This window comes from Camelus bactrianus, chromosome 7 (assembly GCF_048773025.1).
Source record: "Camelus bactrianus isolate YW-2024 breed Bactrian camel chromosome 7, ASM4877302v1, whole genome shotgun sequence".
In the NCBI taxonomy this organism is placed as follows: Eukaryota; Metazoa; Chordata; class Mammalia; order Artiodactyla; family Camelidae; genus Camelus; species Camelus bactrianus.
Window position 1 is genome coordinate 36,025,248 of NC_133545.1, and position 23,245 is coordinate 36,048,492.

A 23,245-nucleotide genomic window follows, 5' to 3' on the forward strand; every position below is an offset into this window, starting at 1 on the left:
AGCAGCCCAAGCCCAGGTGGCCTCAGGACCTGAGATTGCTCGGCTCTGAGGATTCGGGTCAGACAAGGACCTCTTCCTGGCCTCCTTCCTTCATCTGGAGGAAATGTCTGAATGCGCACACTTTCTGACATGCTGGTTGCAGGATCCAAGCTGTCTACCTGCCTGCACGGGGCTCACTTGGGCAGGTGGGATGAGCCTTCCTCGTCTTTGGGCACAGCTGCACGTGACCTGTAGGGAGGCCTTCAGCAAAGGCTTGGGCAGGGTCCAGGGTGGGCATCCAAGCTGTTCCCGTGTCCTCCTGCAGGATGGTCTCCGCTTCCTTTTAGAGAACAGTGGGCACACCTCTAATCAAACACAAGTTAAAATCCATGCATCTTTACTAGAGAAAGTTAGAAGAATATGGACAGGTAGAAAAAAAATACTTCCCACCTTCCCACCACCACAAATAATTGCTGTTAATACTTTGGTCAATTTCCTTCCAATTTTTAAAAACATGCTAAGTATATATTATTTATATATATATAAATATACATATATAACGTAATAAGGATGTAGAGAGTACTCTGTATAAAATACACAATGCCGAGGAATGTATACTACCATCAAAATTCTGTGCAGGATACATCATATTCTATATTCCTGTCTTTTTTTTTTATGATAACTAAGTACTCTATGAAGATACTTTTTAAGGGCTGTGTAGTATTCCATCAAGTGATCTGTTTGTTTGTTTTCCCATTGTGTAGTCAGTCAATTCTCCTTTTAGAAGAATAGTTAAGAAATGGGCTCTGGACATCTGCATTCAAATCCCAAGATAATGGTTGTGTGAATGTGGGCAAGATACTTAACTATCTGTGCCTTGATTTCTTCCTTTTTGAAATGGGCATGAGAATTCTTACTCTGGTGTGGAAAAGAGACCATGATCTCCAAATTTAAAGCCAAGACTTTGCCATTTACCAAAGCTGCAATGAAGGCGGGGAGGGGGAGAATGCTTACCGGCTGCATTCCAGATCCCTAAGACATCGAAACTGCAGGCAGTCTTATGTAAAAGTATATAAAGTATAAAAAAGTACAGAAAAGTATAAAAGTCTTATGTAAAAGTATATCAAAGTCTCCCCTCCAAGGTTTGCCTTCTGTCAGCAGGCGACAGGGTCCCCAAGACACCAGAGAGGAGCACTGAGTTACCAGTTAAGGCTACTCAGCGTAACACTTACAAGACACAGAATTTGTCCAGTTGGACCTTGGGAATCCTTAAAATCATTACAATATTATCCAGGGGAGTAAAACACTGAATATTTGCAAAGGGCTCATATACTTGTCCAGGTAACAAAACATTAGCATTTCTTTGTTAGTTGAGATGTTTAACTTTAATTAAGGAGGAACTGATTTACTGAACTTACAGAGTAGCTGTGAAGACAAAACGCTTAGAACAGGGGTTGGCAAACTTTTCTTGTAAAGGGCCATGAAGTAAATATTTTAGGCTTTTCAGATCATGTGCAAAAGCACCCATAGGCCATATGTAAATAAATGAGTAGGACTGGGTTCCAACAAAGCTTCCTTTATGGCCACTGACATTTTAATTTCATGTAATTTTCACATGTCAGAGATAATTTTTTTCCTTTTGATTAATAAAAGATTTAAAATGCGGAAAAAGATATAAACCTTTTAAACTCACAACTGTATAGTAATAAGTGGTGGACCCAATTTGGATCCTGGGCCATAGTAACCCTTGGCTTAGAGCAGTCCTTGGCACCCACTAAGTGCTGTGTGTGTGCTGGTTGCTACTCACACAATTAGAGTGGTCACTTCCATCCTCACTCTCTCTACTCTTGGTCCATGCTGCACACAAGCCCCTGCATCCCTTTGGTCTGAGAGTCCATCGGTAGCAGCTGCAGCTTGATCAGCTCCTACCTGCATCCTGATCAGCTCCTACCTGCATCCTGGCCAAGAAGTTTCATCTCCCATGTTAGTGGTGGTTACCTTACCAGAGGCGGCCTGGAGAGCGGTACTGGGCTCGGAGAGAATGAGTTCTCTGATTGATCAACTAGGCTGGCCCTGGAGTGATGGTGGCACACGTTCTGTATCCTTTGACAGACCTTTAACCTGTGCTCTTCCCAGGGATCAGTGAGAAAAAGAGACAGAGAAACCCACGTGCCAAACTGGTGCTCGTTCACCTGTTTTAAAACGACAAAAAGTAGGTGGAAAGGGAGTTCTAAAAGGCGTGGTGAAGAAAGGAGCTGGGAGCTAAGGCAAGAAAGAGGGGGGTGCTGTTGACGCGAGCCGTGGTGCTTGGATTGTTCAGAATCCTGCGTGCACTCAGCTCAGTAGAAAAATCGCAGATATCTTTATAAACCTTGACAGCATAACTTCATTATTCATGAGAGTTTTTTTTTTTAAACCATAACCAGCTTCATTTTAAAGGAGATTTATTCCCAAGGCAACTTTTAATTGAGTTTTTATGATAATTCTTTGTACAGACTGCTGAATCAACATACCAGATAAACAGTGTTGGAGTTTATTCTTTTATTCAGTAGGGCTCAACTCTGCTTCTTCAAGTTAATGTAGTGATAGTGAGCCCAGATTTTCATGAACTGTATACACGGCCCTGCACGGCCTTTTCTGACCTTTCTGACCTTTTAAGAGTAATTTTTAAAAGGTCACTGTTTTTTAACTAAGAAAATTTGCCTTAAATCCAGAATTTTCTGTGTGAGAGCTTCCACAGTGTGCATGTGTGAAGTTACTTATGTGTGTGTGTGGTGTGTGTGTGCACGTGTGCATATTTCAAGCCTGTGTTGTGAGGGCTTTTAATAACTCACTTCTGAGACAGATGTTTCTTGAAGGCAAGTACTATTTTGTTTTAAATTAAATCTTTGGATGAAATGTATCATGTCTGTCTCCCATGGTGCTTTGCACAGTAGTAGAAATGCAAAATTATTTGATGAGAGAAAGAACGAACCAGGGGCTGCAAGGCATCTAAAGGTCGTTTGCTCTAATTCTCTGCCCTTTAGTTCTTTGGACAACATTCCTGCTGTCCTTGCTTCATTATTTCTAAAAATGGGAACGTCTCTGCTAATCCTGTTTCCTGTAGCTGCCCACAGTAATGTCAGTCCTTCAGATGCCTAAGACAGTAATAATCCAACTCACAGCCCCCATCCCTCCTCAGCCACCACACCATGCACACCTTTTTCCCCTCCTGGGTTAGTATTTAAAGTTCGGGGTTTTTCGCCAACTTTTCTGACATGCCTTTCTGGTCAGATATTTCTACTTCTTTCTGGCCACTCTTCTGTGCATGGTTTCCTTTGTGTCAAGAGCTGACTTGCAGTGTGGCCACCGGAACTGTGTGCTATGTCCAGATGTGGCCTGACCTGGGCCCCATCAGTGGAACCTCCCCTGTTCTTCCTGTTGTACTCCTGGTAGTGAAACCCAGCCTGTCAGAGCCTCCTGACAGCCACACGAAACTGACTTCTCTTGGACATGTGCTGCCGACTCTCTTCATTCTTAATAACAGTCACAGACTCTCCTAAGTGGCAGGGCAGGCCCAGGGAGGGGGTTCCTGGTGATGGTGGATAGTTACAGATGGTCTCAGAGCTCAGTGGAACTAGAGGTGTGCCCTAAAGGTGAGCCGTGGACCTGCCAGAGAAGGGAAAATGGAGCCAGGTTGAAAAGAGAACAAAAAGGTAACAGGTTGGTGAATGGAATTAGAGTAGCAGAGATCTTCCAGAGGCCAGGAGAGGAGAAGACTGTGCAGCCGAGAGGGCGGTACAGTGAGGAAGCCAGGAAGTTTAGAATCTGCTGTCCTGAATCCACAGCATCTTCCCAGGTGTTTCTTTCATGCAGATCCTTTGTGCTTTACCTTAAAGAATCAAATTTTAATGATGAGGAGCTGGGGTCTCATGAATTATTCGTAAGCCAGATTTCCCTTGTTCTGTAGATGTGTTCTTGAATTTGTAAAAAAAAAAATCCTTACAGGACTTTACATTTCTCCGATTAAACAACTTCTTGCTGATGGGGCCCATCTTCCTATCCTCCAAAGACCTTTGGAACCTAATAGGGAAAAAAAAAAGCTGTGGAGTTGAAGTGGTGACGCTGCCACGCCCAGCCATGATCTAGCACAAGTCACAGGTCTCACCCTCATCAGTAGGAAAAGAAGAATAACATTTACCTCGTTAATATCGTGCCTCATTGGGTGGTTGGGAAGATTAAATGAAATCAGGCATTTGGAGTGCCTGGTGTAATGCTCACCAGTATCTGTACACAGATTATTATTTTTCTGCACTTCAGCAAATTCACCATCTTGCCCATTCTTAGGTCAGATTTAATGGGATGCCTTTTCTGTATTCATCCAAACAATTAATTTTTTTTAATTGAATTTAATAGTGAGAGACCAAGGACAGAATCCAAAGATTTCTAAAGGTGACTTCTACTTCTCTTTGGAACACTGATCTACATTGGGAGTCACAAAGTCAGACTTTGTCAGGAACCTCCTTATATAAATGTGCAAAACAGCCAGGTGAGAGAGTGGTGGGGCCTGTGTCAACTCAGAGAGTGCGTGTTCTCCCTACAGGCGGCATCTCAATAAAACCAGACACTTTAGTACAGAGAATCAAGGTTCCAGCTCCATCAGTGGGTGGGTACAGATCCCTAACACACTCTTGCTTTGCGTTACTGTGGCTTTAGAGGAGAGATTCTCAAAGTATGATCCAGAGACCATCAGTAGCACCTGGGAACACGTATGAATGCCGACTCTCAGCCCCCCCCCCCCCAGACCTACTGAATCAGAAACTCTGGCTGTGGGGCCCAGTGATCTATATGAACAGACCCTCCAGGAGACACTGATCATGTTCAGATTTGAGACCCACTGATTTGGGGAAGGGTTCTCAATCCTGGCCAGACATTGGAGTCACCTGGGGAGCTTTAAAAATCCAGTTGCTTGGTTCCCAACCACAGAGTTTCGCCTTTAACTGACTTGGGATACAGCCTGGACATCAGGAATTTTTTCAAAGCTCCCAAGGGGATTTTCAGGTACATCCAAAGTGGATAACAGCTCTTCTGGGGAGCCTGCTGAAAAGCCCACATACTCCATTCTTCTGGGCGAGGAGGGGAGGAGTGGGAGGCACATGTAGTTTGGTAGAGCTCCCAACGGATCTGCTGCAACCATCACACCCTGCTTCCCCTTGGAGAACATGACCTTAACCTACCAGCCTCAAGAAATATCTTTGACAGGGCTTTTTGTAGACTGAATGAATATTCACTCAGTGTGATTTGTTTGAAAGGTTGCTTTTAACGCTGTATTTGTTCAGCCAATGTAGGCACTCGTATAGCACAAATATTAACTCCTAAATCCTCCAAGGCTTTCCCCACGATGTGCCATCTGGCAGGCATTATCATAATCATCTCTTTATTATCCACACTAACGAAGGACTAGCATGGCATTGGTAATTGAAAAACACAGATCATTTAAAAATCATTCAGGCAAGTGCCCGCACTACTTCCCCAGCCAGGAAGCATTCAAGAGGAGAAAATATCAACTGATTACAGTTTCCTACCTTCCCTGTGCAGGTGCTAATACATATTATTGTAGTCAGAAATTTGAGCAATAGGAGAAATGAGAGGCTTCTCAATCATAATTCCTTTTTCTAAATAAGGAAGTCTCTTTTCTCAGTAAGAGGCCAAAGCACAAAGCAGAGAAAAAGCAAGTATATTTAAAGTGCATGGCACCCAGGAACCAGTGGGTTCAAAGCCTGGTATAGTGGAAGCTATGTAGGATTCAAGGAATCAGTGGATCTGGATTCTAGGTCTTTATTCTGATACTACCTTTGTTATTTGTGATGAGCCATTCCAGCCACCAGAGAGTCTCAAAATGTGGTCCCCACTCAGCCGCATCTGCATCCCTTAGGAACTTGTTAGAGATGCAGATTCTCGGACCTGACCCCAACCCTCCTGAATCAGAGACCCTGGGGGTGGGGCCAGCAATTGGTGCTTTAATGTACCCTCCAGGAGATTTGATTTGGATGCCTCCTTAATTTTGGGGCACCACTGTTCTCCACCAGGCGCTCAGTTTTATCATCTATAAAACAAGGCTACAAACCTAGATTATATTTGAGGTCCACCCCAGTTCTCCAGTGGCCTTGGTGTATGGGCCTGGAACAGTTTGAAAGATTCTCTGTCTTAGACCTTGGATGTGTGATGGGAATAATTCAACTAAAAAACTGGCACGTGGGTAACAGAAGAGAAATAGACCTCTAAGAACTCTATACACTAATCCCCCATAGGGTGTTCACTGTGAAAGGAATCATGCTATCTTCAACTAGTTGGTACCATTTTCCCAAAGTGAAAAACCCTGGTGCTTCGAAAAGGGAGGTGACTGCTCCCCCTTTCTCTAGGGGTTGAGAGCTGTCTGGTGTGATTCACAGAGCAGCACATCTACAGGCAGTAACAAATGGCATTTCAGAAGGATGTACAGAGGTACACAGGCTTTGCAGTAAAACAAGGGAAATTTTCAAGTCATTTATCAAAGCTCTTGTAGCTTCCATTTCAAGACAGGTGGAAAAAAGAATAACATGGAACAAGAAAAGAAAATAAATCTGTATCCAGAGCATCTCATAAATAAGGAAGGAGTCGGGGGCTGCTGGCCTTGCTGGGTTTCTCAGAGTATTTTTGTCACAGTATAGAAAGCTCTCAAATGTTTTGGCAAGTAATTCTTATACTTTTTCCGTTATCAAAATCCACGCTTGTAAAATTATTTCACTGACTGTTAAAACCAAAAGAGAAAAAGGAAACAATCATTTCAAGGAGAGAGAGAGGCTGGGAAAGTGATGCCCAGAGTTAAAAAGAGAGAGACAGGAAAAAAAAGGAAAGAATATAGTTCACCCACAACCACAAATATTTTTTCATCTAAAATGCAGTGATGCTTCATCATTTAGAGCAAGTCAGAGAAAATCAAAGGCAATTTTCTAATTAGTTTTTGTTTAATAAGAGCCTGTTTGTTGGAGACAGCAGGACCTGGTTTACTGAACATGAATGAGACTTTGGTCTGTTATGTCTGGAAGGGATGGAGAAATTACAGCTTTTATTAAAAAGGATGGATCACAGACGCACTTTGCCTAAGCAGAACATGTTGATTGAAGAGGATCACAACAGTTGAGAACCTGCATTGGGCGTCTTTGTGAAACTCCCGGCAGCGTCTGATTGAGCAACAACTTGACACTAACATCCTGGTTAATAGACCGGACTCTGAGTTCAGATTCTGGCTCTGCCACCTAGTGACTCTGAAACTGGGCAAGCTACCCAAATGCTCAGTGCCTCAGTTTCCTTCTCTGTCAAAGGAGAACAATAATAGGACCTACTCTTATGGACTAACTCTTATGAGAACTAAGAGTTAGTACACGCAAAGGGCTTTATAAAATGCCTGGCACATAGCAAACGTTATTTTATTGGGACTATTTCCTAAACAGCCATATGGATCTTTAAAAGAACGCTAAAAATAGATCCTATTGTTTCTTAACTTGTAAGACCATTTGAAAGCAGCAGTGGCCTGTTGGATACACCCAGTGTGTGCTAAAGGGCATGTGTGATTGATAGAAAGAGGCCCTGAGGGGATCCTGGGAGCACAATTCAAACAAGACTGATGACTCTTGTCCCTAGCGGGGGCCTTCTCCCTAGCCATCTTCACTAAGACATAGCTTTGGGGGGTTGTTCGAACTAGATTCAGATAAACTAATTTTTCTCTTTTGATTTGCTTTTGGTGTATTTATTTTTGGAACAGACTCATAGACTCACACTAGAAATAGGTCTGAAATAAATGTCATGTTTTTTTTCTTTTACATTTGGCACACTCTCCTTGGTTGGCTGGACCATGCTGTGTAGCAGCTAATAATTGATTAGCCTACGTTTTTTTCTCAAAGAAATTTTTCTCAGGCTATATAAAGTCCAAATGCTAGCAGTACGAAAATAAATGCATTCAACTTATAAACTAGGTGAGGAAGCCACTGATAAAGTGGTAAGGAAAAAAGGAAGAGCCAAAGCATGCCGAGACATATTGTCCAAGCAAGACTTGCCCTCTCAAATCCAAGTTGGGAGGCCAGCTGTGGGCAAGCTTGCTTCTCCTCTGAGCTCCAGTTTTCTCATCAGTATAATGGGCATCATAATAGTGCCCACTGCCTATTTATTAGATGAGATAACACAAGTGAATCCCAAACTACTCTAGCCCCCAGAAGGTACTCAGCAGATACTAGCATAATTTTATGTTACTCATGTTCATGAAAATCTAATGTATCGAAGTCAAAATAGTAAATATGTGCACAACAGGGAAGGTTCCATTATTCTTTTTGGAAGAACTGAAAATACTATAAAAATCTTTCATTGCAAGTTGCTTTTTAGACTAAAGCTCTGATTGTTTATTTCCAGCATTTTGATTTTTTCCCCACTATTGAATACAGGCCTGACTCTCTTACCCCAGTGAGTATCAGACTAAGGCTAAATACCACTGCATTTGATTCCTTAGTGATTTTTATTTTTGTTACAATTATATTTATTTTATGAGATGTATCTTTCTTATCATAAGTAGTAGGACTTTGGTGTTTTAAAACTTTTCCAACATCTTCGTAAACAAATCGGGATAAAATGCTAAAATAAAATATTGAAGTCACTATAACTTGCTGTAGAGAGATGAACAGAGCTGCTCTTAAAACTGTGGAACTGTGATCAGTAGGCAGCACCACTGTCCTATAATTTTAGATGTTGTTTTTTAGAGCATAAAAAATTTCCAGTCTGCATGGAAAAGACAGCTTTGGTGTACTCTTGAATAATGTAGAGAAGTGTGGGTTGTTTGAACTTTGAACAAGTGAACAAGAAGTCCTCCCTGTACTTAAGTTAGAAAACACTGCCGTTGACCAAAATTTCCCTGACGAATCAGAGTCAAGGTGTTTATTAAGAAGTATTCAGGAACAAAACAAAAATAGGTACCTTCATACAGATGACCTAGAGTAGGAGGTAAGAGCAGTTTTCTTTAATATCTCTTTAACGTTTCTTTTCCATCTCTCTAACAGAAAAATGACTTCCCTTATAACATTCACCATTTAGATCCGAATTTTCAGGACAGATCTTGGGGACCATTTTTGACAATTAACAGCAGTGAGTGGTTTGCTGCTCTGCACAGGGCTCTTGTGGTGTTTACTGCATGATCTGGAGCAGATGAAGAATGTGTTGGGCGTATTTGTAACAATTGTTTTGTTTTTGTGGTTCTTGGCACCGTGTGGGTGGCCCCAAGGCCAGAACTCTCCCTGGGAGTAGGCAGACATTAGGACCCATAAATATCTGAATTTTACCAAGTGTCTGTGCTCAGCAGCCTGTTGACTGTAAGTCTTGGACAATTTACAAACACCATGGATGGGTGTGGCCATCCTTAACCCTCTTACATGAGGATGAGGAAGTTAAAGTGCAGAAAGGTGAACGGCAGAGATCCGGCTTCGTCCCAGGTCTCTCTCCCCAAATGCCATTGGTTCCCCTATAGCACAGCTATCAGAAATACAGTTTTTACACTATTTTCTTTTCCCACAGTGTCACATGTCCAAGAATGATGCTATATTTCAGTCTTCAGCCGAGTTTCCCAGGTCTAGAAGCTGGTTTTGCTGCACTTGTAGAAAGAAGCCCCCATCACCACCGCAGTAGATTCACGTGGAGATAGCGGAGGGCGTCTTCCTTGATTACCTGGAGCTTGCCTTGTGGTAGTTTTGTCTTGAGGAGGGAAATCAGACCTCCTGGTGGTTGGTGAAATCTGCTGCAGAATTAACCTGATCAAACATTTTGTTTTCATCACAGAATCACGTCAACCCTGCCATGGACTTTACCCAGACCCCTCCTGGGATGCTAGCTCTGGACAACATGCTGTACTTTGCCAAACACCACCAGGATGCCTACATCCGGGTAAGCACACAGCCCCTTGCGGCCGTTGTTGGTTTCCTACTGAATTCGAATTTCAAACTTAGAGATATGGAGGGATTACCTTCAGATAAGCTGCCCCAGAGTTTAGCTTTCATCACGAAGAAAAGTTAAAATTAAGCGAAATCAATCAGGGACACCAAAATAGGGGCTTTTAACTTTTAGTTTTTTTCCACATGCTGACATCTAAAAACTACATTAGACACTGGAAAAATATTTTACATAGTACAATATTTAATTATGATAAAAACTCTTAGCCTTAAATCACAGAGAAACGAGCTAGCTACCAAAAACCTGTGTGACCCCAACGTTTGTGAAAACCAAATACACTTATTTGACTTCTTGCAAAGAGGCCCAGGCCCAGGGCCTGGGACTGCTTCTCTTCAGTCTAACGCTGGAGATACAATCGGGTAAACAGAAAGCAAAGAATGGGGAAGATGAGGAGGGAAGGGAAATGCCTTCTCTCATTTTATAACAGATTAGTGACACTCCAGCTCCCAAAGCAAGTTCCTTTGTGGGTGGGGCAGGAGGAAAACAGAAGGAGCCACCTGTCTGTTGGGCAGGGCAGGAGCAGGGAGGGCGGTGTGAGTAAATTGGAGCGAACGGACAGTGGCAGAGAAGGCCTGCCCGTCAGGGCCACTCCGCGGGAAGCCCTGGATTTCTGCTGAGACCTGTCCCGTGTGCCCAGGGAGAGGAGCCCAGATTCAGACTCATGAAGTATACTGATCCAAGACTGAGGTGGAGGAGGATATGAATAATCGGGGCAAGGGAACTGGTCAGTAGTTAAAATGATGACTAGATGTACGCTTAGAAAATGCTTGATGAATGAATAACTTAAAGCAGGAGGAGTAAAGCTGACATCAGAGTAAGCTATGGGCCTGTAACCCTGACATTCTCTGTTGCCTCCCTCTTGGTACTGGCTTTCTGGAGACCAGGGTTTGAGACCTGGCACTGTCGTTACCTGGTAACGTAAATGTGGGCAATTCCTTTTGTCTGGGCTGAAGTTACTTCTCTAAACGAGGGAGCATTTGGAAATGGTGTGGGCATGTTTCTTTGGTAGTCACCATGCCCAATGGGGGTGCTACTGGCCAAACCCCTCTAATACATGGGACAGTTTGCACCATGAAAAATTATCCTACCCAGTAGCAACCCCTTTGAAAACAAAAGTCATGCCAGGTCTCTGAGTTCTCTGTAGACACTATATTTTAACTGTATGTGCAGTTTGACAAGCTTTGATTATACTGCAACATTATTTGTGATTTGATTATGTGAAGGATTTTACATATTCCTCTGAAAGGTTTTATGCATTTCTTAGGTACTTGGTCAGAAATGCAATTTTCCATAAGAAAATTGTTTTTTCATGAAAGTTTAATCTGGTTTATAAGTGTGTATCATTATTACACAGATTTTTTTTTTTCTAAGAATGTAATCTGCTCTCACAGTAAGTAAATTAATGTTTTCGAGGTACCATGTAGTATCGCCTTGGAGAGTTGAGTGTGAAAAGAAGAAGCCTGGTAGAAATTGAATTTAGCATTAACTGATTAATGTTTGTGGATGAATGTTTCTAAAATTAGAGAGTATGGATGCTGAATGTATTGTTAATTGCATAAGAAGCATATGTCTCAAGAAAAGTAATTTAACATTTTAAACCCATTTTCCTTAATGTGTTCTCTAAACTGTCATTAGTGAAATTAATACCATGGCAACCTGACAGAACTTCGTATCTGATAGGGACTTAAAAGAAAAACCTATCTGTAAAGAAACCTTTTTGTCCACATGCACTTTTCTATCTGGTTAGCCATTCCCTGTAACTGAGATGTCTGTTGTTTTCTCAAAAGTGTCCATTTCCTGATGTTTTCTGTGTCCCACCTGACTTTGCAACCATTAAATGCTGAATGGAAAGCCAGAGCTATTTACATGAATAAATGGGGTTAGGAAATCATATATAAAGTCTGAGGCAGCCTGCAAGGGTGTTCTGTGGTGACTTAAAAAATCGATGTCCCAGGGATAGTGAGGTAGTGATATAAACAATGAAAATGGTCACCCCAGACAGCTCATTAATGTTGATCTATGATCTGAGTGGTTTTTTTCTGAAACACAAAGATGGGCTTTTTGTTTTTTAATAAGTTTACATGTTGATAAAATTTGCTCTTTTTGACCAGGTAAATCTCCCATCTGAACGCAGTCTAATTCATTTATTATTTATATCTTTCATTTAACAAACACTTATTCTGCGCCTGACTACGTGGCCTCACTTTTCACTTTGCCAGTCGACTTATGATTGAGGCTTTTAAAAGGGACTGTGACACGCACACGTGCACACACACGAATATTCCCTCTTCGTCCTTGACACGCGCCCCTGCCCCCCCCGCCCCCGCTAGCGTGTTCTCTCAAACACTGTGTGGTTTTGTAACTTGCCTTCTTGCCTTGTTTTCTAATTCTTCCATTGCTCACTCTTCAACACCTTGCACCCATCACTTTCCAGAAGCTGTTCTCCTGTTAAATGGGGAGCCCTCTCCTCTTCCTTCATCTTGTTTGCCCTCCCATTGACACTGGACGCTGTTTCCCACTGGCCAGTTCTCCCTTTTTGCCTGCAGCCCGTGCTGTCTGCCTTGATTCTTTCCTTGGCCATTCCTCTTAGTCTTTCTGATGGGTTTCTCTCCCTCTGCCTGCCCATCAAATGCACATGATCCCCACCACTCTCTATGGACCTTTTTTCTTTTCAGGCACTAGCCGCCTGTGCTTACTGAATAATTATCAAATGGCTAGCAGTGAGCAAGAAGATAGGGATTCCCCAAGGAACAAGCCATTCACAAGTCCTGTCATTGCTGATTTTATTATCTAGAGTTGGAAAGGAGGGGTAGTAGAGGGACGAGATAAACACCAGCGCTTTCCAAACCACTTAGAATGGATTTTGATTTGGCAGGGGTGATGTTGGGGGCACAGAGGAGAGTCACAAAGATATGGAGGTCAGGTCAGGAAAGCTTCCTGGAGGAAGTGGCATCTACACTAAGACCTGTTGGATAGTACTAGTTATCAGGTGAGGGGAAGGGGGCACAAGAGATTACTCCAAGTAGAGGGAAACATGAACAAAGTCATAAAGGTGTGGGCTTTGCTCAAGGAACCACAAGAAGTACAGCATGGCTTAAACAGGGAGTGGCAAATATGATCATGGCTGGTTCATTCGGGACCCTCTCTCCCTGTAGTAGGGTTTGCTTGGACCTTAATCCAAAAGCAGTGAAGAATTTCTGAACTATTTTAAGTAAAGATGGTGAGAGTTAATTTTAGAAAAAAATCACTCTCCTGCCAGAAAACAAATGTGAGAAATCAAGACTAGCAGCCAAAATAAAATCTGGGAAATGACAGAGAAATGATGGTAACCTGAATAAGGGTGGTGGCTGTGGCAATGGGGAGAAGCAGTTTGAATGAATTATTTTGGATCTAAAATAAACTAGACTCTTGCCAAGGAAGAGGGAGATACTGGCTTGAGTGGATGGCTGGTGGTGTCATTGATGAAATAGGTCTCCAGGTCTGTGAGGGGGTAATGTCTTTTGGAGACATTCCAGACTTTATATGCACGTGGGACATATGTCCAGGTGGATGTTTCTTGTAGACAGTGAGACATGGGCGGTGGAGCCCAAACCCACGTAGACACCACATTCTGTATAGTCTACATCCTTAACTTTCTCTTTCCTTCTAATCCGTTCATCTGGATTGCTGCAATGCAATGTTTTCTTAATGCTCTCCCTGCTAAAGTTGTATCTTTGAACCCAGCTTCCGTGCCGGCTGCTGGAATGATCTTTCTAATCGGAGTTCAGAATGCTTTGGGAAACACTCCTGGCCCTACTCCTGCTCCTAAGCTGGTACCTGACACATAGTGGATTTTAATGATTTCTTCTTAATTAAGAGTTTCTTTAGTTTTTATTTCAATGGTCTCTTGCCAATGATCATTTTTTTTAATCATCTGGGAATCGTGAAGTTTGCTCCTTTTAAAAATTGCATAAAGGTATATTTTCGCAAGATGAATTTATTGATGGGCAGCCTTTCTCATGTATGATTTGAATAAACTCTGTAACCGTGTACTAATGAAAGCTGCGGATGAAATTGAATTACCCCACACTTGGATGGGCACAGAACACTAGGAGGCATTGCAAATCTGAGCATCCCACTGTGCCTGGAGTAAAATCCGGGGGCATAGCATGATTTCAAATTTCTGGGTCTTATTTACTCTGGGCATAATTGCTTTTATTTTTTCTGAAGATCCTTCGCCCCCCCAGATCTCCCCCCCCAGGGCTCTCTCTGTGAGAGGCAGAGAGTGGTACTTGGTTCACGCCCATGATCCTGCTGTCACTGTTTCAGAGAGGATAATAGTGCAGAGCTGAGTGTTGTGTGTTTTGTTTTGTTTTGCTTTTTTTTTTCCCTCTCCCTGGAGTGAAAGAAGTTTAGTGACTCCATTGGGGAAAACACACACACACACACACACACACGAACCAAAAAACAGCCTTTGAACTTAGAACATACATTCTTGGTGCATTTAATTATTCCTTGAGAGCTACTGAGAAGCCCAAATAACTTGGTTTTCATTTGGTTCAAGACTCATGCTGGCTATTGTGGGAGCCAAGATTTAGCCGCAAAGCAGGAGGTAATGAGGAGGAAACCTAAGGATTCCAAACACATGATGGCCAGGTCTGAGCGGAATCAGAAAAAAATGCCTAAGAAAAATATTACAACTAAAGGAAAGAGTGATTTCACAATGAAGTTAATTCTTCATGGTAATATTTGTCTTCCCCTGTTTGATCTGAGGAAATGAGTACCTAGTACAAGTTGGGTAACTTACAGGATGTGCTCCATGAATTAACTCGATCTTCAAGAAAAGCCTATGATCTAAGCGTTGTTATCACCATTTTGTAGATTCAGGAAGTGGGACTTAGAGAGGTGCTGAGAGTCCGCTGTCAAACAGCCAGTAGACCAGTTGACTTGAAACTTATGTCTTTGGCTTCCATATCTCAGGCTCTTTCCAGTCTGCAGCTTCTTGTCTCAGGTTTAGAATGTGATGGATGCAACAGTTCTGTTCTTGACATGAAGGGTAAAGGGACAGAGTTAAAGATGAATGCTTGAAGACACGGAAAGTTGATGGGACCATCAAACAAGTGTTTGTGTTCTGTTATGATCTTAAATCTAACATGGTGGGAAAGTCGTTTCTAAAAGGAAGAGAGAGGTGGCACCTTCCCTTTTCATTTTATTACCAACTTTATACACAGCATCACACTGTCTTTATTAGACGTAAATCCTTTGAAAACCAAGGCTGGCTTTTTCCTGTAGATTGCCATGTAACCAAATATTGTTAACGTTCCTATTGTGTTATTTAAAGGCATGGTGAAGGCACACTGCAAGGCTTTCTAGATCTCAGGTGCGGTCATTAGTTTCAGACTAGTGACAGAAGTATTTCAGAACTTTGGGGTTGGTTCAGAACCTCTTGTTTGTCGTCGGGCCCTCTCTTGGCCTTACAGCCAGACAGGAGCATGCTGTGCATTAATCTCAGACCCTAAAAAAGTCACATAAGCTGTTTAAATATGCAACAATAAAAGCCAAATGCATGCAAATGAGATGTTTCTGTTATTGCTTATATACGTCTCAGAGGAAAAAAATATTCACACAGAAAACAAAACAGTTCATTTTCTCATATGCTAAAAAGCATTGAACTAAAGAGAAATCCTTTTCAACATTCATATTCATTTAAATCATCAACTCGTTCAGGAAATATTATCAAATGCCTGCCATCTGCCAGGGCAAGGCCATGCGCAGTGGATGTGGTGGTCAACAAGGGTCTAGTTCTTAGGTACCAGAAAATAGAACAGCAAGCAAAGAAGAGAGTATGATTTTTGTTGTTGTTATTCTGTTTAGTTTTATCTTGTTTCTGCCCCCCTTGGAGTTTTTCTTATTTTCTTCTAAGTTTTCAGATGTGACCTATCCGGGGCACATCTATCAAGTCATAGAACCTTTACTTGATATTTATTTCCAACTTTCTACAGTATATTGAGCAGACAAACATTTTACTGTTTTACAAATTATTATGCTGTTTAACTATATTGCAATCACTTAGGACTTGTTTCCTTCCCCAGTCGAATTTTAAACAGTGGCCCTACTTCTTAGAGAAATATTCTCGTGTTGGGTCAATATGGAAAAGAACAAACTTGACCCTTTTTGTATATTTTATTTAGTGTGGTGCTGTGTTATATAAAAATAAAACATTTTCTTAATGAGGCTGTTACCCAACTAACGGCAGAATTTATAAAATCTTGAGGCTTCCAGTAACAAACTTAGAAGTAAAATTCTGACAACGAGAACCTACTGTATAGCACAGGGAACTATATTCAGTATAGTGGCCTATAATGGAAAAGAATCTGAAAAAGAATACATATACGTGTATAGTTGAATTACTTTGCTGTCCACCTGAAATATTGTAAATCAGCTATACTTCAATACAAAAATAAAAATTGAAAAAATAGTAAACTCTGGGAACGACTTGTTCTTTATGTGCCCTGCAGTTCTTGCCTCAACATCCCTCACCATTCCTCCTAATTTATGATCAGCCTCTCATCCAGTTGGGAGTATCTTTGCACCCTGGGTGACTGTGATAGACAATAATGCATTTCCTAAGTGGGGAAAATAGAAATGCCTTCAAAAGGAAGATTTATTTCAAGGGGTTCATGCAGTTGTGGGCCAGGACACATGTATGTTTCTAACTTTATACCAAATCAGGACAGAAATACGTAGAATATGACAAGAAAATGAGATTATGGGAAAAGATAGATATTTGTCCCCAAGAATTGTTTTCTCAAAGTTCTTTCATGAAAGACATTTTTTAACAGATGAAAAATTTAAAGTCTGTTTACACTATTTCAAAACCCTGACATGGATTCTTCCTCCTCGTGATGCATACATAGTAAACAGTACTTTTTAAAATAGTTGGGAGAAATGTTGGGTTTAGATCTTAACTCACTACGGGGACATAGGAGGCCATACTGGCAAGAAAATGCTATGAGATGACCTAGTGTGAGAAAAGCTGCCCCATTTTACTTTAAGTCTTTACTGTATTTTGAGTACTTAATAGCACACGTTATTTGTAATCTTCTCTTCAGTGCTTACGGAGCTGGGAAGAGGTACTTTGGTATCCTCTTCTTCCAGTACACAGATCTCTCTGTCCCTTGGGGCCCACCTCAAGTTCAAAGCCATCTTGGGGAAACCCTTTACCATGTCTCTGTCCTGTGTCAGGGGCATAAACACAATTGTAGTGGCACATACAGAGCTTGCTGTGAGACAAGAACCCCAGACACTTTCATCCATTTCTCACAACACCGCTCTGAGGTTGACACTGTGATTATTTCCATTTTATGGATGAGGAAACTGACACACAGAGAGGGAAGGTGGCTTACACACACACAGCTAGGGAAGTACTGGAGCTGAATTTGAGACCAAATAGTCTGCTTCCAGTGTCCACACCCGGTGCCTTTTAGAGGTTGATAGGTTCACATAGTGGTTGCAGCTGCAGGTCAAGTAAGTTCTAAGGATGTATTTTGCTCAACTGGTGCAGTATGTTTAAAGCGAAGAGAATTTGAATTGCCTGTAGGCAGGACATGCCCTCTCCAAGTAATTGCAAGCCCCAGAACTCTCTGTTATATTCTGCTTCACGCATTCTAGTTATCTGCCTGGTACTCGAGGGGCCTGACTTAGTGGCCATGATTCTGGTGGTCTGCAGTGACCTTCATGACTTTCTGAGTGCACTGTCAGCACACAGTAGGTGCTCAGCCTCTTTTACTTGCCTTTTCTCTTCCCTGGTCCATAAAGTTGTACTTGATACTGTCCCATCTCCTGGGAGTTTTCATATTTCTGTGCTTAGTATTTGTTATCCTTCCATCCTTGTTGTCAGCTCCTGGAGAGCAGCTGCTTCATCCTGTGTTCACTTTTTAGTCTCTTGCTGAGAATAAAGAACTTTAATTTCAACCTCCCAAGAGTAGGGGAAGAGATGAGGCATGCTTCTCAATTTCTCTGGTTGTAAATTCTAAAGGAAAAAAGTCATCAGATCAAATTATAAATACACTGGCCCAGTGTCTGGGGGCTCTCAGCGCAGTCAGCCCTCTGCGCTGTGTCAGACCTCGCCGTGGAGTTCTTGCTGCCTACAGCCCACCCTTAAAGGGAACAGAAACCAAGTGTCCCTCATGTACTAAGGGGGGTGCTGATGGAGGCAATGCTAAGCCTTTAAAATAAATTACGGAACTTTTAACATTTCAAGGGGGAAATTGGCAGTTTCCCAAGCAACATAATTGCAAGACAGTGTGTAATGTGTAATTAAACTTAACTATGAAGCAAATGATTGGAATAAACCTTGGTGGCACGTCATTTTTTTCTTCCCATAGTGCTGACAGATCCTTCCCTCCCCTTGTCCCTGAAATGGCTTCAGCAGCAATTGCTCCTAATTTTTTTTAATGAAATTATATGTTGCCAGTTAAACACACAGTTTCATGTTAAGGAACCTTTTTAATTTGAGTGGCATCTTCCTTCTAGGTGATCTGGAGCACAGAATCCATTTAGAATAACAAGGACCTCAAGGCAAAGCTTGCTGGGACTTTCAAATGACTCTTTGTCTAATGATTTATTTTCTTTTTATTTCTTTTCTTTTTATTCTTTCTTTGACCAGGGTGCCACAGCTTGGAAGCTTGTTTTTATGTACAGTTTTTTCATGTTTTAAAAATAGTGACATTAATTTCACTGACTATGAGTAACCAAGCTGTTACTGCCAAACAATCAGGACCCCTTGAGAGTGTGAATATATGTGATTAGATTTTCTAATTTCCGACTTCCAAAGCCAATGATTTGAATGGAATGCTTCAGGCCCGAGAATGAGACTATTGTTCAACTTGGGCTTGGTTTTATCTCCGAAAACCCATCATCTGAGGGAGGGAAGGCAGGTTCCAGATCCACGGCAATGATGTGCTCTGAGTTCTTCTGGTACTGGATTCAGTATCTGGAACTAAAGCAGGTCTAAAACATGGTAGTTATTTGTTTCATTCTCCTTTGCTATCAGCCTAAGCTGGGTATTAGGTTTAGAGTTTTTTAACTTAGCTATATCTAATAGAGTTTTGTTGTTGTTCTTTTCAAAACTTTAAATAAAACACAGTGGGAGATCGTCATTCCAAGTGAAGTAAGCCAGAAAGAGAAAGAAAATACCATATGTTATCACTAACATGTGGAATCTTAAAAAAAAAAAAAGGCACAAATGAACTTATTTTCAAAACAGAAACAGACTGACAGACATAGAAAACAAACTTACAGTAACCAGGGGGAAAGGGGTGGGAAGGGATAAATTGGGAGTTTGAGATTTGTAGATACTAACTAGTATATATAGGATTTCTTCTGTATAGCACAGGGAATTATATTCAATATCTTGTGGTAACCTATTTAATGAAAAAGAATATGAAAATGAGTATATGTATGATCGAAACATTATGCTGTACACCAGAAATTGACACATTGTAAGCTGACTATAATTCAATTTAAAAAAAAAAAACACAGTGGGGTTTTAAAACACATCAATCCATCCCCTAAGAAAAAATGAAACCAAGCTGTACAATGAACTGTATGCAACTGACACAGTGCAAACGTAGACCCCGCGTGAATTACAAGTTTAGAAACCATAGACAGCCTGACGTGTGAATGACACTGTCCCTCATTAGGGTACCAACAAAACCCTTAGTCAACAGTGACTGTCCTGGGGTCTCTATCTTGCACCCAGTAATATCTTCCCATTATTCCTCCAAACTGTTTCTCTGTCAGTCTGCATTGTCCATTTTTATGTCTCACTGTGTTAGTTAAACAAATAAGTATTTGTCAAGTACCTGCTCTGTGACAAGCTGCTTCATTTCTGCTGATGAAGCTAATATCCCGCAATTTTACTGTAAATATTAGTTTTAGGAGTTTTTTGTTGACCTTTTGTAATTTTCTAGGTAGATAATCACGTCACCTGTGCACCAGCTTTACTTCTTCTTTCCCAATCTGCATACTTTTTATATCCTTTTCTTCTTTTCTTTTCTTTTCTTTTTTTTTTTTTTTTTTTTTTTTTTTTTTTTTTTTTACCAATTGAAGGTTTGTGGCAACCCTGTATCGAGCAAGTGTATTGGTGCCATTTTTTCAACAGCATCAGTTTTTGTCTCTTTGTCACATTTTGGTAATTCTTGCAATATTTCAAACTTTTTCATGATGATTATATTTTTATGGAAATCTGTGATCAGTAATCTTTAATGTTACTCTTATAATTGTTTTGGGGTGCCACGCACCACATGAGATAGGCCAAAAGCTAATGGTCTTTTGTGCCAGTTAGCCAAGTTGTGACTTCAAAGGAAAACTTCTTGAAGGAAATTAAACGTGCTACTCCAGTGAACACATGAAGGAAGAGAAAGCTAAATAGCCTTATTGTTGATACAGAGGAAGTCTGAGTGGTCTGGATACAAGATCAAACCAGCAACAACAGTCTCTTAAGCCAGAGCCTAATCCAAAGCAATGCTCTGATTGTCTTCAATTCTGTTAATACTGAGAGAGGTGAGGAAGCCGCTGAAGAAAAGTCTGAAACTAGCAGAGGTTGGTTCATGAGGTTTAAGGAAAGAAACCGTCTCTGTAACATCAGAGTGCAAGATGAAGCACAAGTGCTGATGTAGAAGCTGCAGCAAGTTATCCAGAAGATCTAGCTAAGATAATTAGTAAAGGTGGCTACACTGAACAACAGATTTTCAGTGAAGACAGAACAGCCTTCTGTTGGAAGAGGATACCATCCAGGATTTTCATAGCTACAGAGGAGAAGTCAATGTCTGGCTCTAAAGCCTCAAGGACAAGCTGACTCTTCTGTTAGGGGCTCATGTAGCTGGTGACTTGAAGTTGAAGCCAGTGCTTATTTACCATTCTGAAAATCCTAGGGCCTTTAAGAATAATGCTAAATCAACTCTGCTCGTGCTTTAGAAATAGAACAATAAAGCCTGGATGATAGAACATCTGTTTACAATATGGTTTCCTGAATATTTTAAGCTCACTGTTGACACCTATTGCTCAGAAAAAAAGATTCATTCAAAATATGACTGCTCATCGACAGTGCACCTGGTCACCCAAGAACTCTGATGGAGATGGATGTTGTTTTCATGACTGTTAACACAACATTCATTCTGCAGCCCATGGATTAAGAAGTAATTTCCATTTCCAAGTCCAATTATTTAAGAAATACATTTTGTGAGGCTGTAGCTGCCATAGATAGTGATTCCTCTAATGGCTCTGGGCAAAGTCAATCAAAAAGTTTCTGGCAAGGATTCACCATTCTAGATGCCAGTAAGAACATGTGTGATTCATGGGAAGAGGTCAAAGTATCAGCATTAACAAGAGTTTGGAAGAAGCTGGTTCCAACCCTCACAGATCACTCTGAAGGGTTCAGAACTTCAGGGAAGTAAGTAACCGCAGATGTGGTGGAAATAGCAAGAGATCTAGAATTAGAGGTGGAGCCTGAAGACAGGACTGAATTGTTGCAACATCACGATAAACCTTTAAATAGACAAAGAGTTGCTTCTTATGGATGAGCAAAGAAAGTGGTTTCTTAAGGTGGAATCTACTCTTGGTGGAGACACTGTTGAACTAACAACAAAGAATTTAGAATATTACATAAACTTAGTTGATAAAGCAGTGACAGGGTTTGAGAAAATTGACTCCAATTTTGAAAAAAGTTCCACTGTGGGTAAATTGCTATCAAACAGCACAGCGTGCTGCAGAAGAAGTTGGTCATGAAAGGAAGAATCAGCTGATGGGACAAACTTCATCATTGTCTCGTTTTCAGAAATTGCCACAGTCACCCCAGCCTTCAGCAGCCGCCATTCTGATCAGTCAGCAGCCATCAACATTGAGGCAGGACCCTCCACCAGCAAAAAGATTATGACTCATTGAAGGTTCAGATACTGGTTAGCATTTTTTAGCCATAGAGTGTTTTTAATTAAGAGATGTACGTTGGTTTTTTTAAGACAATGCTATTGCACACTTAATAGACTACAGTATAGTGTAAACATAACTTTTGTATGCACTGAGAGACCAAAAAAAATGTGGACTCACTTTATTTTGATATTCACTTTATTGCCGTGGTTTGGAACGGGACCTGTGACATCTCCACGGTATGCCTGCACTTGCTGCTTCCTCTCCAGGGAGTCTGCTCTCCAGTTGGCCATGTGGCTCCTCTTCTCTCTTCTACTAGGCTCAGGGTGGCCTTTCCTCACCACCAGATATAAAGTAGTAATTTCATCTTTTTGTTCCCTGTCCACCTGACCTTCTTTGTTTTGCTCCCAATGTAATGCTTGTTAACATGCTCTGAATTTACCTTTGGGGCGTTTGCTGTTTACCAGTACAAGTGTGTGAGCTGCATGAGGGCAGGGGCTCCGGGCAGCGTCTCTCCTGTGTCCCCGGGCTAGAGCAGTGGCGGGCATATGGATGGCACTCAGCACATATCTGTTAAATGGGTGTCTGAATCAAGTAGGTTCTGGCGTTCTGCCTTCTGTTTGGATTCCCAGGCACCTCAAGGTAGGAAGCCACAGAAATAGACTTTTGTCTAGAATATTCTGGAACCTCCCTGGCTTCAGCTGTCTCCTGGCCTTCGTCCATCCTGGAGTGGAAACCAAATTAGCAGCTCTATTGGTGTGCCCAAAATGGCCTTGTCCCAGATATGCTGGTGCTTATACTTGGGTGAATCTCTGCTGACTTTCATTTTTAAATTGGATTCATGTGACCAGAGTCCAGCCAGTATCAGCAACCTGCTTACCAAATCAGGAGACATTTTGTATTGGTATAACAAAATTTAGATGGTAGTGTTTCTAAATGTCCCATTGTATTCGGTAAAAATAGCTTTCCCCTTAGGAACTGTGCAGTACACCTGGTATACCCAGGATTGTCTGACATTGTCAGGTAACTTTATTTTTACATTGACCTTAATTTTATCAACTTTTCTTCTGCATTGGTAAAATCCAAGATTCCAAAATTTAGTATAAATCATAAATAATAGACAATATTTTCTTCTGCTTTATAAAACAACTGAAACATTGTTAGTAACAGATATAACAGCCCTAAGAAGTAATTTCTCTCTGGCTGGGTTATCAAATGCTTATTTTATATATAAGTTCAAGGGTCTTTTTACTTCAAGACTTTTAGAAGACCGTGGTATATGTCATTCATACAAACTATCTACAAATTTCTGCAAACTTGTGATTACCAAGATCAGAGAAGTCAGTTTGAT

The 23,245-nt window shown here is 41.3% G+C and overlaps 1 protein-coding gene across 9 annotated transcripts in view; it reads left to right on the forward strand.

The window, feature by feature from the left end:
- The window catches only part of ELMO1 (engulfment and cell motility 1), a 491,764-nt gene that overhangs the window by 230,265 nt on the left and 238,254 nt on the right, over nt 1-23,245 (forward strand). For all 9 annotated transcript variants that reach the window (XM_010955409.3, XM_045516965.2, XM_010955408.3 and 6 more), the window contains one exon: nt 9,817-9,921. In XM_010955409.3, coding sequence (XP_010953711.1) covers nt 9,817-9,921 — 105 coding nt within the window. The remainder of the gene's footprint in view (nt 1-9,816; nt 9,922-23,245) is intronic.